This window comes from Haliotis asinina, chromosome 12 (genome assembly GCF_037392515.1).
Source record: "Haliotis asinina isolate JCU_RB_2024 chromosome 12, JCU_Hal_asi_v2, whole genome shotgun sequence".
In the NCBI taxonomy this organism is placed as follows: Eukaryota; Metazoa; Mollusca; class Gastropoda; order Lepetellida; family Haliotidae; genus Haliotis; species Haliotis asinina.
This window is the reverse complement of record NC_090291.1, coordinates 19364843-19383635: the sequence shown is the minus strand read 5'-3', so window position 1 is coordinate 19383635 and position 18793 is coordinate 19364843. Positions and strand designations below refer to the sequence as shown.

Genomic DNA, 18793 nt, shown 5'->3' with positions numbered 1-18793 from the left:
AAGCTCCGCGAACCTAGTCACTGCGCATGCGTTATGGGCGCAGCGCAGCACAGCTGTTGAAACCAGTTTTCCCCCCAGCGCTGGGGGGAATTTAGAGAAACGTTTGAACTCCGATTTCGCGGGCTTTTTTTTCATCGCGTTTTTTTCAACTTTATAGGTTGAATTGGCATTTTTTATGATTTGTTCCGGTAAGTGCACACCGAAAGGTACCAGAATCTGCAAAGTTGTGTTTTACGTTGCATGTGACCTTTAATCATCGGTACGTTAATCAGCGATAACAGATTAGCTAATTACACATAGTTTTGCTTCATTAATCCGGCGGTACCTAAAAAAGGTTCGGATAATGCCCTCACACCATGAGCCCCATTCAGTGGTAATTGTTATCTAAGAATCTAATCTAGGAATTACGCATCGTTCACCGTAAATATACTGAATTTACGTGTAAATCTTTGAGACCAATCCCTTGGAACATTGTTCTGTTTAGTGGAACTAAACACCTATGGTAATAACAATATGAGGAATGCCTGAAACAATCGTCTCTTGTAACGAGCGCTGTGTTGCGAATTGTATTACTCTACTATTTCCGCGTTCTGTCTCCAGTTGTGACGGCATAAAAGAGAGGTTCGTCAACAATTACTATACTCTCGACAATGACATCAGTAACTTTAACGGTGTTGTTGGTTGTTATGCAGCTGAGCAGCTTAAGTGCCCAGTATATTCGACACACGTGTAAGTACTTTTGCTCTAATAACGGTAGAAATATGTTTGTGTTCGTCACCTGTAAGCTGCCAGTGGAAGTCTCTTTGGTGTTGGTTTATTTGTCTGATTTATTTTGTCGCTTGGCTCTCAACAATTTCCTGACACTTGAATACGATATGATATGTTTACTTGAAGAAACGTACAGCGAGTTACAGGACTTTGAAAATAAATTTCTTTTCGCAACGTTAAATCTTACCTGTTGATGATATTGTTTCAAGGCAATAACTGGACATGTGTTAATGTTTACAGCTATTTCTTCATGCGGGTAGAATGCTTATGTAGTATATATATTTCTTTGTTCGTAAGATCATATCTTAAAATGTGATGAATATTTTATTTTTAATCATTCTAAATATAATCAGAAATTTCAACTAAAAATTTTATGATAAAAGTTTTTCATACTCACGGTGTATACTTAACGTGATCCCACATGCTTGTTATGACCGAATCATCGTAAAATGTTTAAACTCCTACACAAAAGAAATTTGCACCTACAAAAATAGTATTATATTGCAGCCAAAGTTAAAGCAAAGAAATATTATGAGCAAACATCATATCGCGAAATACACGTCAACTCGGACAATATCGATTATGAAAACTAACCAGATTTCATTATTTGGACATTGACGATCGATCGAGCTGAAGTCTCATTGTAGTGTATATAATATCAACAAAGGTGTTCTACATAACGAGAGAGAGCCATTAGTAGACGAGAACCACATCTCTTACTTTCATTAATCCGGCGGTACCTAAAAAAGTTTCGGATAATGCCCTCACACCATGAGCCCCATTCAGTGGTAATTGTTATCTAAGAATCTAATCTAGGAATTACGCATCGTTCACCGTAAATATACTGAATTTACGTGTAAATCTTTGAGACCAATCCCTTGGAACATTGTTCTGTTTAGTGGAACTAAACACCTATGGTAATAACAATATGAGGAATGCCTGAAACAATCGTCTCTTGTAACGAGCGCTGTGTTGCGAATTGTATTACTCTACTATTTCCGCGTTCTGTCTCCAGTTGTGACGGCATAAAAGAGAGGTTCGTCAACAATTACTATACTCTCGACAATGACATCAGTAACTTTAACGGTGTTGTTGGTTGTTATGCAGCTGAGCAGCTTAAGTGCCCAGTATATTCGACACACGTGTAAGTACTTTTGCTCTAATAACGGTAGAAATATGTTTGTGTTCGTCACCTGTAAGCTGCCAGTGGAAGTCTCTTTGGTGTTGGTTTATTTGTCTGATTTATTTTGTCGCTTGGCTCTCAACAATTTCCTGACACTTGAATACGATATGATATGTTTACTTGAAGAAACGTACAGCGAGTTACAGGACTTTGAAAATAAATTTCTTTTCGCAACGTTAAATCTTACCTGTTGATGTTATTGTTTCAAGGCAATAACTGGACATGTGTTAATGTTTACTGCTATTTCTTCATGCGGGTAGAATGCTTATGTAGTATATATATTTCTTTGTTCGTAAGATCATATCTTAAAATGTGATGAATATTTTATTTTTAATCATTCTAAATATAATCAGAAATTTCAACTAAAAATTTTATGATAAAAGTTTTTCATACTCACGGTGTATACTTAACGTGATCCCACATGCTTGTTATGACCGAATCATCGTAAAATGTTTAAACTCCTACACAAAAGAAATTTGCACCTACAAAAATAGTATTATATTGCAGCCAAAGTTAAAGCAAAGAAATATTATGAGCAAACATCATATCGCGAAATACACGTCAACTCGGACAATATCGATTATGAAAACTAACCAGATTTCATTATTTGGACATTGACGATCGATCGAGCTGAAGTCTCATTGTAGTGTATATAATATCAACAAAGGTGTTCTACATAACGAGAGAGAGCCATTAGTAGACGAGAACCACATCTCTTACTTTCATTAATCCGGCGGTACCTAAAAAAGTTTCGGATAATGCCCTCACACCATGAGCCCCATTCAGTGGTAATTGTTATCTAAGAATCTAATCTAGGAATTACGCATCGTTCACCGTAAATATACTGAATTTACGTGTAAATCTTTGAGACCAATCCCTTGGAACATTGTTCTGTTTAGTGGAACTAAACACCTATGGTAATAACAATATGAGGAATGCCTGAAACAATCGTCTCTTGTAACGAGCGCTGTGTTGCGAATTGTATTACTCTACTATTTCCGCGTTCTGTCTCCAGTTGTGACGGCATAAAAGAGAGGTTCGTCAACAATTACTATACTCTCGACAATGACATCAGTAACTTTAACGGTGTTGTTGGTTGTTATGCAGCTGAGCAGCTTAAGTGCCCAGTATATTCGACACACGTGTAAGTACTTTTGCTCTAATAACGGTAGAAATATGTTTGTGTTCGTCACCTGTAAGCTGCCAGTGGAAGTCTCTTTGGTGTTGGTTTATTTGTCTGATTTATTTTGTCGCTTGGCTCTCAACAATTTCCTGACACTTGAATACGATATGATATGTTTACTTGAAGAAACGTACAGCGAGTTACAGGACTTTGAAAATAAATTTCTTTTCGCAACGTTAAATCTTACCTGTTGATGTTATTGTTTCAAGGCAATAACTGGACATGTGTTAATGTTTACAGCTATTTCTTCATGCGGGTAGAATGCTTATGTAGTATATATATTTCTTTGTTCGTAAGATCATATCTTAAAATGTGATGAATATTTTTAAATTATTTTTAATCATTCTAAATATAATCAGAAATTTCAACTAAAAATTTTATGATAAAAGTTTTTCATACTCACGGTGTATACTTAACGTGATCCCACATGCTTGTTATGACCGAATCATCGTAAAATGTTTAAACTCCTACACAAAAGAAATTTGCACCTACAAAAATAGTATTATATTGCAGCCAAAGTTAAAGCAAAGAAATATTATGAGCAAACATCATATCGCGAAATACACGTCAACTCGGACAATATCGATTATGAAAACTAACCAGATTTCATTATTTGGACATTGACGATCGATCGAGCTGAAGTCTCATTGTAGTGTATATAATATCAACAAAGGTGTTCTACATAACGAGAGAGAGCCATTAGTAGACGAGAACCACATCTCTTACTTTCTGTAGGGAACAGTGCCTACGGATTTTTCCTATGGGCACATTCAGTAATCGACACCTTTTGGGCCATAACTGCACGACGTTGTCAACGTCGTGACTATGCTCAAGTTTGTTTTCGTGGTGCGAAAGAGAGAGAGGGAGAGGGATTAAGAGAATGTGAAAGAGAGTGAGGGTGAGAGACCGAGAGTAAGTGATCAAGAGAATGTGAGCAAATGAGAGAGAGACAGAGAGAGAGAGAGAGAGAGAAGAGAGGGAGAGAGAGAGAGAAAGATTAAGAGAGTGTGAGAGATTGGTGAGGGTGATTATGAGGGAGTCAAGGACAATGTGAGTGAATGAGAATGAGGGTAAGAGAGTAAGAATGAGATGGAGATTAAGAACGTGTGTGTGTGTTTGAGAGAGGAAAGGAACAGTAGCAGTGAACATCATGTCTGTGGATCACTGAAATTCAGTGTTGACAAAATCTGTTCGGAAATGTGGTAAGCATGTACAACACTCGGTGCAATGTTTCAGTGTGTGCCCAACTGTACGGGGGAAAATGTCGAACTGAATGTGGTTCCCCAGGATCAGAACAGTCCATTGTCAGCCTCTGTACTGTTGGAGTGTGTTGTCTACAAGGTGAGTTCATCCTCATGCTCGTATGCAACCTTTCACTGAAATGAATATTGGAGTGAGCGAGTTTAGTTTTACGCCGCACTCAGCAATATTCCAGCTATATGGCGGCTTTCTGTAAATAATCCAGTCTGGAGCAGACAATCCAGTGATCGACAACATGTGCATCGATCTGCGCAATTGGGAACCGATGACATGTGTCAACCAAGTCAGCGAACCAGACCACCCGATCCCTTTAGTCGCCTCTTAGGACAAGCATTGTCGCCTTTTACGGCAGGCATGGATTGCTGAAGACCTTTTCTATCCCGGGACCTTTACGGATCAATGAATAATGGAAATCCGATTGTAAGGGGTTCTAGATAAAGAAACGTGTTTATAGCGAAACGTAACGTAACACACTATGGCGTGGTGATTTGTTGAAGTTTTGTTGATGGAAACAGAATACCAAAATATATTTCGGTCACTGGAGTAATAAGCAAACAGTAATTTCGGAGGAGAACGAGAGTCTAATAAATATATTATTTTAATCAATACAACGATAATTCCAGAAACCTTTTGTTTTATGAAGCCTTGTCAATGGTAAAGCTTTCAAACAGAATCCAGCATGCTTTATAAATAGATCTATGACTCGTTCAAAATATTAAATGTCTGAAGCATTTGTTTTGTCTGCAGTTACCCCGGAATGGGAGTCATGGGCTGGGTGGGGAGCCTGTTCTGTGAGCTGTGGGTCAGGACAGAGATTCAGATATCGTACTTGCCCTGGTAACAGATGTGTCGGACCCAGATTTGAGACACAGGTCTGCTCCAACGACTGCAACACAACACCAGCAGCAACTACAAATACAGCAACATCTTCAATATCTACCACAACAACAGCTACCACTACAACTACAACTGTGACTACAGCAACAACAGCAAGTACAACAGAAACGCCAATAACTTCAGCTATAGCAACAGATACATCAATTGCAGCTACAAGAACAGCAGCAACCACAGCGCCGTCCACAGGTGCCCTTCAGTATATTGATAGGTGACATCAAAGAACTCTGGAAATTGCATTGCAGAGCAGGTGGTTGCTACAGCAATGCTACTAAGGGAGTAGTATGGAATATGTTAGGGTAAATTTCAGTTACGATTAATGTAAGACTTCCTGATACATGTATCTCAGCCACGGCAAGAGGTAAGATATATCTAAGACAAATTATTAGTAGTTATCAAGCTATGATTAAAAGCTATTAAAGTTTTACCTATTTTCATGACCTTAGTTAAACTGATCACACAGAGAAGACTGATACATGTATTGTATAACCTATAGTCTATTAATACTCATCCGTTGAACATATCACTGTTTAATAAATCGCGTAATAATATCTGTGTATGAACATTGCGTGCTGCCATTGGTCACATGACCAATATAAAAGTAATATGCTGTGTGAAGTTATTTGGTCCCTTTTTCGTATCGTCTTGTATACTTATAAAAATCAAATTAAATAGCCTAATGTTGACAATCATAATCATATTCATACGCATGACCCCAGTTATGACAATGTAATGAACTCGTTTTGTGGGCTCATTTCAGAGATATTACTTTGCTAATGTTGAGTGAGCAATAAGTAAAACAATAAACGATGTCCCGTGCAATACCATTTTTATGAAACTCTTGAATTATATTGGTATATAACTCGCTTTTGCTCGTTAGAGACCCGTGAAGATCCGAAAAAGAATAGACCTTCAGCAAGTCCATGCGAACCACAAAGGGCGACTATGCTTGTCGTAAGAGGCACCTAACATGATCGGGCGGTCAGGCTCGCTGACTTGGTTGACACATGTCATCGGTTCCCAATTGCGCAGATCGATGCCTATACTGTTGATCACTGGATTGTCTGGTGTAGGCTCGATCATTTACAGAAAGCCGCCATATAGCTGGAATATTGCTGAGTACGGCGTAAAACTAGATTCATTCACTCACTTTGGTATTACTGTCTGTATTACGTGCAACAAAGAACACAACTTACATAAATAACACAACTGGCTAAGAAGTAAGGTAATAAAGCCAATGCGTTGACGACAGGAAAGACGTGAACGCCTCTGCACTAAAAACAGAAGGTTGTTTATACATTCCATCGGGCTGCTTCACAAGCGCCTTCGCGAATTAAAGAAGTCGTTAAGTTTACCTATAAACATCCATAACGATGATCGAGTCAGAACATTATGACACGGACTGACTTTTGTCACTGATAATGTAAACAGATGAAATATTTATGCCTAACACTACCAGCAACCGTGAATATATGGCTGCAATCTGTTCATGGTACTGCATGTAAAACAGAAACATTTTGAACGTTTCCCTTTATATATCATTCGTCACCGGATTTAACTATCACACAGATGCGATTTGAAACACTCAGTACGGACAGTGACATGTGCTCTTTCCGTTAGTTTACTCAACCTCCCAAAGGTTGCTGATGTAAATGCTTACGTCAACACAAAGAATAATATAGATACTCACATGGGCCTTCTGACCCACCACCACTCATTGTTATCCCGTTTACAATTTCTCTTTAAAAGTCTGCATGTTGTACAGAATGAAACATGAATGGGCGTTTGAAAGAAGACAAATCCCGATTACATCACAACACAAGGAAACCCTCTACAGTTTATGTCATGCAAGTTCGTGTCACATAACTCGAGGTACGAATACCAAAGGCATTGTCTCCCAACAACTCCTTCAGATTCTTCAAGCTATGGGTGTCTCCATGTTACGAAGACTACAATGTCGTAAAGGCATTGTGCTTTACACCTTTATAATGAGACAGCATTTGTTACATCCACAGAGGTGTTGATTTTGTTGAAAATGTTCGTGAGGCGAGTTTTCATGGTATTCTCGTTAACCTATCTATGTGTGTGCCAAGTTCGTCCCCAGTTCGTACAAAACTCATGTAAGTATCAAACATTTTTTTATCAAATACTTATGCTGTTTTGTTTTCTTTCAGATTGTTGCGTTTAATATATGTTGTAATAGTCTGGCAAAGTTGACTTGACACTGAATACGTAACTACCAGCAACCCTTGCTTGTCGTAAGACGCGACTGAATGAGTGTCTCACGGACATGGTAGACACATGTCATCGTACCCCAACTGATCTATTCTCATCATGACAGTCACTGAATTGTCTGGTCGATTACTTACAGACCGCTGCCATAAAGCTGTAATATTGATGAGTGTGGCGTCAAACAACACATAAAAAACAGAATGCACCATTGTGAGTCAGTGAGTTTAGATTTAGAATCACATCGCCAATATTTCAGTCGCAATTATTCGCCGTGACTAAAAAGTGCAACATAGTGCGTTCGAGGTTTATATTCCTCGTGATATATCCAGTTTTTTCCTGGTTAAATTCAACAACGTCGTGAACGTCCAAGACCTGCATCAGTTGTGGATTTCTTGTCACGTAAAGATGAGTATAATCAAAGCGGCGCAAACCACACCCACTAACCTACACAAAATGCACAATCGTCATACATTTATTCCATTGCTTTTATTTATGTAATGCTCAAACCGTGAACCAATTCTGGAAGAAGTAGTCACATATTGGCCTTGACACACTGAAAACCAGGGTTCGAATCCGCACATGGGTACAATGTGTGACGCCAGTGATATTGTTGATGTATGGTTATAGACGGCGTGAAACGAAACTCACTGTACTCGCTGATAAGGATGGCGTTCACGGACCGCGGTGAAATAAATAACTGAAATGACCCTGTGGCTGCCTACTCAAGTCCATGGTAAATTATTGGCAGGAAATTGAAGCTGGTTTCATTTTGTTGCAGTATGTAGACAACTGTATCGAGGAACATGCCGGACGATATGTCTTGGCTCTGAAAGACATTTTCCTGTGCCCGACTCAGTCCTGTTCTGTCGTGGAGGGTCTTGTTGTAAATCTGGTAAGATTGTGCATAGCTAGCAGACACAACTGTAATAAAAGGTCCAGAGAAAAGATACAGACGGAATGTATTTATGTTATTAAACGCATAGAGTTCCGTCTTAATGAATTTCTTTTTTAGAAAAATCTCTTTTTTTATTCTTTCAAATATTCGGAGGAAACATAATCAAAACATAATTCGTTTACATGAAAATATGCCACGTACTCATGGAATACTAGTCATTTGAATAATATAACTCGGTCCTATTAATATTGGTGCCTTTTTATGTAAGTGTTAACTATTATTTTCCACCACATTCCTGCAACCCATGTTTGTCGTAAGATGCGTCTAACGGGAGCGGGTTATCAGAGTCGCTGACGTGGCTGACACTTGTCTTGTATCCCAAAGCGTGGATTGATGCTCATGTTGTTGACAACTGGTTTCTTGCTTGTTTGGTTCAGACATGATTATATACACCGCAATATAACTATGTGCTGTGTAAAATAACAAACAGGCAAGCCAGAACCCCTAGAACACAGTTATGTATACTACTAGATATTTGTATAGCGCCGATATCCAGTTAGCCAGTTCGACTGCTCAAGGGCGCTTTGTTCTACTCTCGATCATTGGATGTCCATCACAACGGCACATAGTATTTTCAATCTCAACCCCCTGGGGATCATACAATTCCACATTCCTAATTGATGTGTGAAACAGGAATAACGTATATGTTTGTAACAGATACGTCTGGTGGAATATGGGCGGCATGGACGGCGTGGAGTACCTGCGCAGCCTCCTGCGGTGATGGAGTAAGGACAAGGTCAAGGACATGTCAGTTTGGGCAGTGCCTCGGAGAAAGCACGCAGACTGGACTATGTCGCAGGCCAGGGTGCCTTTTGCGTAAGATACTTTTTTCTTAAACGTTGCTGTCCTTCCTGATGAAAGATTAACCATATTCTCTGGAACGCCTATTGCAGAAGTTGATGACCATAAATATAGGTTTCCCGCCTATGTGTATCAACAAATGCCACTAAATGACGTCATGTCATTTTTTAGGACATTTTGAATTATTTTACAGTTTTATAAAAATTGTGTAAACATATTGGTCAAAATCTGACCATAGTAGCATATCGAAAATAAAGAGTTATTGTTGCAGCGATACTGATGTCAACGATACACTACAAAAAGGCACAATGAAGTATATTCCCATATTTGATGGTGATTTGACATGAAGCACATGAAAGGGTATTGCATGATAGGTGTAGTGTTGATGTATTTGTGACATAAAGTTTGCGCCCATATCCAAGCTAGCAACATTTTTATAACGTTTGTTATTTCTTTGTCAATCCATTGTGTAAACGAATGACTATTCACAGACTCACGGTATGCTTATTTTGGTCTTTGCTTTAGTACCGCCTACGTCAAGTACGATACCAACATCGACTACAGCAACACCTACGACAACGCCACCTTCATCTGCTACTTCAACAAATGCGGGATCTGTAACAACACCGGCTACCTTACCAACAGCACCTGTGACATCGCCGACGAGTCCAGATACTTCACAAAGCTCGGTAACATCGACATCTCCACCCACTCCGTCAAACACAGCACTGCCAACTATTCCGACTACCTTATCAGCACCTTCACCAACGCCACCTTCAACTGCTACTTCAACAAATGCGGGATCTGTAACAACACCGACTACCTTACCAACAGCACCTGTGACATCGCCGACGAGTCCAGATACTTCAGAAACTACGGTACCATCGACATCTCCAACCACTCCACCTACCTCTCCAACAACAACAACAACAACAACAACTGTTCCAGTAGCGAGGAGACGTATGTTGCTCAGAATACATTAGTTCAATAAAATATTCTTTTCTACAATTCATGGCGTTGATCTGCATTTATACACCTATTTTGAGTTCAAATCCATTTTAACTCTACTTGCATCAGTCTAAAGGGACTTTAGTGACCACCGATAGGAATATTACCTGAAATTATAGCTAAAATGGAGAGAATTATCATTAAAACGACCGCACGTTATCAGAAATGAGCGGTCCACTGTAACTTGATAATGCCCTCAAAATGTTAAACGACGGGCCATTATCAAGCCCCTTGTTAGGTGACGTCATAAGTAGCTCAGCTGTTGAAGTTCATCACCTACGGCTCGTTTGAACTTGGGTCCATTATTTACCAAGTATCTGGCTCACATTCGTCACATGTGCCTGTGCCATTATGCACTTCCCTCCCTGTGCCAACCATAACAATAGTACCATAAATGACAACATACAGCAACGAAAATATCGACTTGAAGTCTAACGTTGTTGATCACTGAAAACAATGGTGGCTGGTAGTATGAGCAAAGGTCAAGGTCGAATGTCGTCACTCTCAATAGTGACGTCGTCTGTGTTGTTCTATGACGTGTCTATATTTGTAAAATGTGTGTCAGTGACCTCCGTCGTTTTGTTGTTGGCAGTAAATGCTTCTAAACCGATGCCGCTATTTCTATTCTTATTTTATTAAAAATTATATTCATTTTAGCTATAATAACGGTAACGCTATTTTTCAGGGCATTATCATTTGCATAATGAAAGACCTCGGGCTTCTGCAAATGATAATGCCCTGAAAAATACCGTTACCCTTATACTAGTAGTCACCTTCACGTGACTATCGCGTAAGAAAGCCGGGCCAGCGGGAGTCATTTGTTGTCAAACCAACGTGTATGCTATACCTAATAATCTTTCTGCATAGATATACTGACTTTCGTTTCCAGTGGGCCTTGTGGTTAAACTGTGAACACCATGTCTTCACTCTCTTCACGAATTACCATCACGAAATTGGAACTCTATGAGGTTAGATATGTCTTCACACTGTCCACGGTGAATTCATGCAGTATCACTTTTCCACGAGAGTGTTCCACAATGTTATTGTATCTCATACATCTGCTAGTGTTAGAGATAATTTTGAAACCGCCATGTATCACTTTCGGACTTCTGAAAACAGATTTATTGTTTCCAGTGCGTCTTTACATGGCTTAGTTCTTACTAGTCGTAGTCATAGCTAAAAAAAATTAACCGTCTCAAATCCTGAATAAATCTAATAATTTGAGAGTCACTTCAGCATGCTTTCACGAGCTGGACATTTTGACATGACTTTGCGCGCTTTTGCAACCGGTCGGGCCGTATGCGTATACTTCTAAAACATGGTATACCAGTTGATGGTGACTCATTTAGACCTGTTTGCGCTGAAGTCGGGCTCATGTAATGGAAACAGCTTTTAACAGTTGGTTAGGGACATGACATTGTTTTCGTAGTTTATACTGAATAGTCGCCTGTCCGTCCGAATAAACGTTACGATTATTTCATAATAAGAGGTGACGCGTTTGAAGACGTTTTCGTGTTCAACTATTACAGTTTGGTGATTCAGGGACAAACAGAATGAAAGATGACGATTAATACGTGGCTTGCATTAATACATGACTTCGTCTTTATCATCATGACCAGTCAGCGTCAAATGACCACAGCCACCTGGTGATATCACTGTTGTTTCACGTGCAATCTGCTTCCTAGTTTTCCATTTACCTAATGGGGGATTTAGAATATACTCCGAAATGTGGAGTGTTTCTCGAAATAAAGAAGTTGACATCCATAGTGTCTCGTCCCCATTTATATCGCTTCTAAATGTCGTTCAAAGATGTCATGAAACCAGAACGAGTAGACTTGCATTTTGTCATGTTTAACTTTACTTTTATCAGATTCAAAGGGTTCTTCATTAAACCAGAATCAGTCGTCTAACCAAGGCAACAGTTTTCGAAACCACCGGTCTGGACTGAGAAATCTAGCAGTTTTGATTGGATGATTTTGCGGTAAAATTATAAATCTATCCAGTGGCTAAAGCTGTGGTCCAATATTATGTGTCGGTCGTAAACATGATGACTAATGCTTAATATGGCAACAGACATGCGCAAGCGGATTGGCATTTGGTTCATTAAATGTTGGTCTGAAATATGATGACTTCAACGTAATGTGGCAAGCAGATGGGCAATTGGTGAGGAAGTGGACATGAGGGGCCAGTTTCTTGTATTAGGATGGGATCGTTTTAAAATCGTCAATTTATTGCTGCTTTTAGGCCAGGTCATGCCCACAAGAACTGCAGCTATATGGGTTTTTTTTACATTTAAAACATTACTGTTGAAGAATTATGATAATTGCATGGATATACAACTCCTTTATTCTGTGATAGGCAACGTCTCGAGAAAAGTTCTTGTCTAACAGAATCTATGTCGAAACATCACCTTTCACAAGAAAAAGAAGCTGTATATTCATCATTATCCTTAATTACTGTTCAGGTCTAAAAGACAACATTTGGCTTTGTGTAACGCGTATCATTGTTTCAATTATAATCTGTAGGTTGTGGGTCGGTAAACGATCCAGGTTCTGTGCCCGGGGCAGATTGTTTTGGAAGCTCGTGGAGTGTCAGCCTTGAAATCGTTAACGTAGATGGGGATGTTTCGACCACGTTACCCGTATGTTCGGGTGTCTTGCTGTCCATGACGGAGATCCTTGCAACAGCAGAATGTGCCGAGGGGTAAGGAAAATTTTACCCTTTGTTCATTGTGTTGTCGTGTGTACTATTAACAAATGATGCATTCCAACGTCAGATAAATGACGGTAACGTCTAAATAATGGAGTCTGGACCATATAGTCCAGGTATTCATATTGTGAGCATTGATCCACTGGGTTACGATGGCACAGAATCGACACATTCCATTGGATTGTCTCTTAGGATACACATGCCTTATTAAGGACTTGAACAAATCAATATACGTACCATAGCCGACTGGAGCGAGGGTCTGGTTGGAGCAAGTATTTTAAATACGTAGTCATGACTGATTTTGTTTCATATTTTACCTGTACCGGTATCGCTTATCGTACTGTTGCTCATAGGTTTGAATTCTAATCGGGTTAACATCTGTTACGTTTGGAATTACACTTTCTCAATAAAATCCTGATTCTAGTATTTTGCAAGGCTGAATACCATCTGGGATACTCATAGGCAGGTAGCTAACTGCCAGTACGCATGTCAACGCATCTTCTACAAGTTTCTGGAAGAATAACCGTCTGATTTTGTTTGTGCATAAGTGACAGAACGAAAATGGGGGTGTCCTTAAACACAGTCACTCTCTGAATCAAGCAATCCAAATCTTTGGTTGTTGAGTATGATTGGAATTCATCAAATACCATTCTGAACATGTTTTATATGATATCATTTGAGGACATACCATTAGTGACGAGGTACCAAGTGACACTTCGTTTTCATTTTCTGCAATTATTTTACAAATATTGTACCCCAATTTGTTATGATGACTGATATCTCGTGACCCACATTGCTGACATAAGTGAAACTTTGGATCTGACTTTGATAATGATCCCTTCAGAATAAAATGGAAACTTTACAAAGATTTGGCATAGAGAATATCGTTAGGCTCACTACTTTTGAAAGCCTCTCGCAGCTTGAAAGTTGTGGGATGCGGCGTAAAACTTAACTCACTCATTCTCTCAAGGGTTAGTCTTACCATGATAAATTTCCCTATTTTGTTTTATCCATGAATGTTCCCATTGAAGCAGTTGCGACGGAGCCATTTTTGACACTGGGACTGTAAACGTTGCACAAAACTTGATAATATTCAATATATGGCGTTAAATGTTCTACCTGTATTTTCCTTTCCCAGAATAGCGCCATAATAACTCTATGTACAATTTATTCGGGACCTTTACACTAAAACCCTCTCTTCTGTACAAAGTAAACATGCATCTTGTGTCCACCTGTTTTATGGTGACTTACAATTTCATTATTTGGTTCAACAACACCAGATTGAAGAGGACACTGGACGTGCCAAGACTGCAGTCGCTTGCTGTCGCCGGCAGCGTGACATGTGGGACACAGACCAGGACCATTACCAACGTGACACTGTTCGATAAGACTGCGGATTTATCAGGTATCATGGTTAGACATGAAGTAGTACTGTCTTTATCCTTGGCCACAAAACAGTGAGATAGTTGACAATGTTATTGACGCCAGTTAATGTCAGTTAATTTATGTGGGTGAAAAACGCGAAAGTGGTACAAGTAGCTGAAGCTTAATATTTTGGTTAACCTCACAGGGGAGGGTTTTAATGTCGACAGACCATAAATAATAAACAGGAATATCTTGTATTCGAACGTAAAACCCACAATAATAAGAAGCGATGGGGTTATTTCCCTTATTTCTTTGCCTCGGACATTTGGTCTTTCCCATGACCGCCTTCGCATGAGCCTAATGACATTTAATGTACAGGTAACGGTTTGACAGGCTATTTGCAGATGAAAATGTTGAACCATTGGACAGCCTAGTTACTAGAGCCCTCACTCAGTGGACAAACACCCTTATACTATTCCGAATATTCTTTAAATCTAATAATCATTTTGAGTTTCCATAACCGATTCCAATTTTTCATTATGTCTTCGATTCGAAAATTCGTAGTGTTTCCGCGTTCCGACGTCTAGATTTAAATGGTCAGTGAGTATTGTATATTGATTAAATTATCTGGCCACGTGTGAGTCTCATTTGGGACAACCGCGTACCTTGATAATTGAAAAGCTCTTTAGAACAATTCCTTGTACGGCAAAACACAGACACCTCATAGTATTGCCATTTTTCACGTACCACTTACATCCAGTATTTTTAACGTGACATACCGTGTCCTTAATGCCATGATGCCACGAATCTTCCTGATTTCAGATATGAAAGGGGATCTCGCTATCTTGAGCCTCGTTGACGGTTTCAAATCCGATGATTGCGCCTCTTCGGCCTGTCTCCCGAACACCAACGACGTCTTCAACAGAGGGGACAGATGCCGCTTGACAGGCTGGGGAAAAGGTAGTATGAAGTTCTGTATGTAGAGATGGTGCTGGTGGTGTTAGTTCATGTCTTTGAAGCATCCATTTTCAGTGTTTGAGGGCAAATCATGTTACCATTATGATAGCAGCATTGTTCCTGGCACCATTTATCCTACATTTTGACCAAAGACTTCTTCTAGTGTCTCCATTCGTTTTGTTGTCGACCTTTGATCCATGTGTATCAGAGAGAGCGTGACAATCTTTTACCTTTCTTAAACCATTGTTGATGCATTATCTATTAACTTTTCATAATGACTTATAGATGGCATTTTAGAAAATGTCATGTAGGGTAGCCTAATGGTTAAAGTGTCCGCACAACACACTGAAGAATCGGTTTCGATTTCCACATGTGTACATGTGTGAGACAATTTCTGGTGTCGTGATATTGTTGGAATATTGCTAAAAGCGGCGTAAAACCATAATCACTCACAATAGTTTTACTTGTTTAAAAGGTGCATTCAGAAAGGTCAGAATATCAACGTGGCAGCATTGGAAGGTTCCAATCTGGATAATTAAATAAACAAATTCAAGCATGAAGAATTTGTGTCTAATAATAATCTGTTGCTTTGAATTTTTTTTATAGTTTTTGTCAGTATTGAAATATCAGTTGAGTTTATGTCCATTCACAAGCAGCCATGCAATGCATCGTTATGTCAATGTAAATTTATCCTCTGGTCACACTGGTGGCATCTGTGTTCTAGTGTAATGCTATTCGTTTCTATTCCCCCTAACGTTACAGAGGCTCCATCAGCCATTTCTGTTTCTCAACAACAAACATCTGTGACATTCCTACCATTCCAAGCATGTCAAACCATCTACGACAGCCTGGATCCCAGCAGGACCATTTACAACGACTCTGTCTGTACGGACTCAGAGAATGACAACTTTGCTCCTTGTCAGGTAAGTCTGGATAGACACTGGTACTCCAAGGTGTATATTGTCCATACGGGGTACCTTGCAAACAACCAATCGCTTACAAGCGATGTACCGCGATTCGCGTAACAATTGGGTCCTTTCCGCCACTTGCAATTGCGTCAGTGAGTGAGTAAGGCCGTTTCGTTCTCAAACTAAAATGGCTGCTTAGGGAAATTTGAATTCGACGGTTGAATAAAAATTGTGTGACTGGTAAAGTGACAAAGACTGCTTACATACCAGCATCTCAGTTTATTCCACAGGATCAATGTTGTCATCAACGATCGTAAATATTCACTCGTCATCGAGACTTTTATAATACGTTCTTTATTAGGGCCAGGCGAGAAAACGCTAATCGCTCCGCCATTTTTGGAACAGTGACAAACGCCCATATTTCTCATTGTTGCATAAATTTACATCACATCGTTTCCTCGATTATGATGTTATTTCCAACTTTACAAAAACAACATTTTACTCGTTGTTTAGAGCATTTTGTCGAATTGTGGGTTTCTATAACCAGCGAAGAAATAATAGGAATTTCTAAAAAGTTGTGGAAATAACGAAACAAAATTCAAACGCTGTGAAAATTAAAAAAAGTAATTGAAATAACAAGAATGTAAGGTTGCATGATATATGTAAGTAACCATAGTGACACCATTAACCTTTCGTACTTCATAATTATGTTGATGACTTTTAGTCACTTATTCTTCATTAAGTGTGTACGCAAGTATTACTGCTTATATCATTTTAAGAAACGCAAAGAAAGCTACCCACCAACTTATGATATAACATGGAATAAGCCTTTATCGTATAGTTTGATCTTTCATCCTTGCACGAACAATATAATCATAATTAAATAAGGCGAGGCATAACTGAACTGCACAGTTTCCTTGTTTTAGGATGCCAATGGTTGGATGTTGGTATGCGACAACAGTGACGGCAGTGCGACGTTGGTGGGTCTTGCGACTCCTGATTCTGATTGTGTCACCACTCGCCCTAGTGTATACCAGGGGGTCCAAATGCATTTGGACTGGATAGAGACCCGTATTCAAGGCCTATAAAGACAACACTAACGGCCAGGAACGTATTTCTTCATGTTCTTAAAACAAATAGTACTGCTGTCGAATGACATACAACATTATTCATTTACTGTGCTCTGGTGTCACAATGCAATGACGTCACATCCTATGCTTCTTTGACGTTTTCATTTATTTTTCTAAATTTTTATTCTATTATCTATATTTATTATTTTGCTTTACTCTACGGCTACAGACATAATATCTTCCTTTTCACTACCTACTATAGTATTTGAGTAAAGGGGAAACAGTCATGAGGCATTTCACCTTTCGAATTAAAGTGTTTCCTTCGCGTTTGTTCTAATAACTGCTAAATCCAGTTCCAGGATTTTCTATATTAGCCAAAGGTTCTATTCTTAAGCACTTATTTGGCGTTACTTAAACCACCATGCATATGCACAACCTGCTTTTGTCGGCGTAGTTTCCAGTGTTATTCTCTTTAAATTCGATTTGACGCCAATTTTCTTACTATGGAAACAATCGTACACTATTCTTGGATACACCAGCCTGCTCAATGGGAATGAATTTACCTGACCGTTTACATTCCAGTTTGTAACAACTAAGGTGAGACCTTCCTTTGACGATGTACTATTTCAAATGTCTTGACAGGTTTTGTGGACAATTACGATACTTGTCAGCGTTGTTTCCGTCGTGTGATTAGGTTTTTTTTCAGCTTTCAATATTTTAATCTCCAGTCCGTAATATTTCATGTATCTAAGGTCATACACATGTGCCCAGATTGGTTTGTACAGTCCAGATTGTCTGGTCCAGACTGGATTATTTACAGACCGTCGCTATATAGCTGGAATATTGCTGAGGGCGGCGTAAAACTAAACTCACTCACTCACTGTACAGTCCATGTATATCTAAATTAAAACTGTTTGTTTGCTGTGTTAACATTTATATAACTAAAAAATAATAAATCAACTGACATCTTCGCTCCTGTTTTACCTCGACCAATGATGTGTAATGCGACACTATATATTATATAGAGGGAAAGAAGGAATTCGGCGTGACGAGTGAAGGTTTGAACCAGGCGACAACTCGTTGATTTAGAGAGAGAACTCAGCGGTGTTTCCATCAATCCAACCCGTGTATGGCCGGGTTAGAATTGATGTTTAGACAGCCATGGTTGTCGTAAGTGGCGATAAACGGGGTGGGGTGGTCAGTCTCGCTGACTTGGTTGGCACAATTTACTGTATCGATAGATAATCTTGTGGCATTGATCTTATTCATACTCGATATAAGTGGAACATTGATGAGTGGGGTGGTGAACAGCGAACTAACAAATAAACAATATCCATTAGTGGACGATGAGGATTGTGTTGATGATCATCATCATGATATTACTAATATACTCCAAGTTATTATCCATATACCGAAATAATTGAAATCAGTGAAGAAAGTGAAGAATGCAGAGGAATTCTCTTTGGTAGACTGTAGTGAGACATCTCCTTTGGTAAACTG

The 18793-nt window shown here is 39.2% G+C and overlaps 1 protein-coding gene across 1 annotated transcript; it reads left to right on the top strand.

Annotated features, from left to right (window-relative positions):
* The first annotated feature begins 4342 nt into the window (after nucleotides 1-4342).
* Nucleotides 4343-17311, top strand: LOC137257412 (serine protease Hayan-like). The gene is made up of 11 exons (XM_067794746.1): nucleotides 4343-4475; nucleotides 7304-7408; nucleotides 8299-8412; nucleotides 9133-9291; nucleotides 9802-9849; nucleotides 10048-10236; nucleotides 12810-12987; nucleotides 14274-14398; nucleotides 15181-15323; nucleotides 16071-16238; nucleotides 17150-17311. Exons 1-11 carry the CDS (start codon nucleotides 4343-4345, stop codon nucleotides 17309-17311), a joined length of 1524 nt encoding a protein of 507 aa, XP_067650847.1.
* The last annotated feature ends 1482 nt before the right edge of the window (nucleotides 17312-18793 follow it).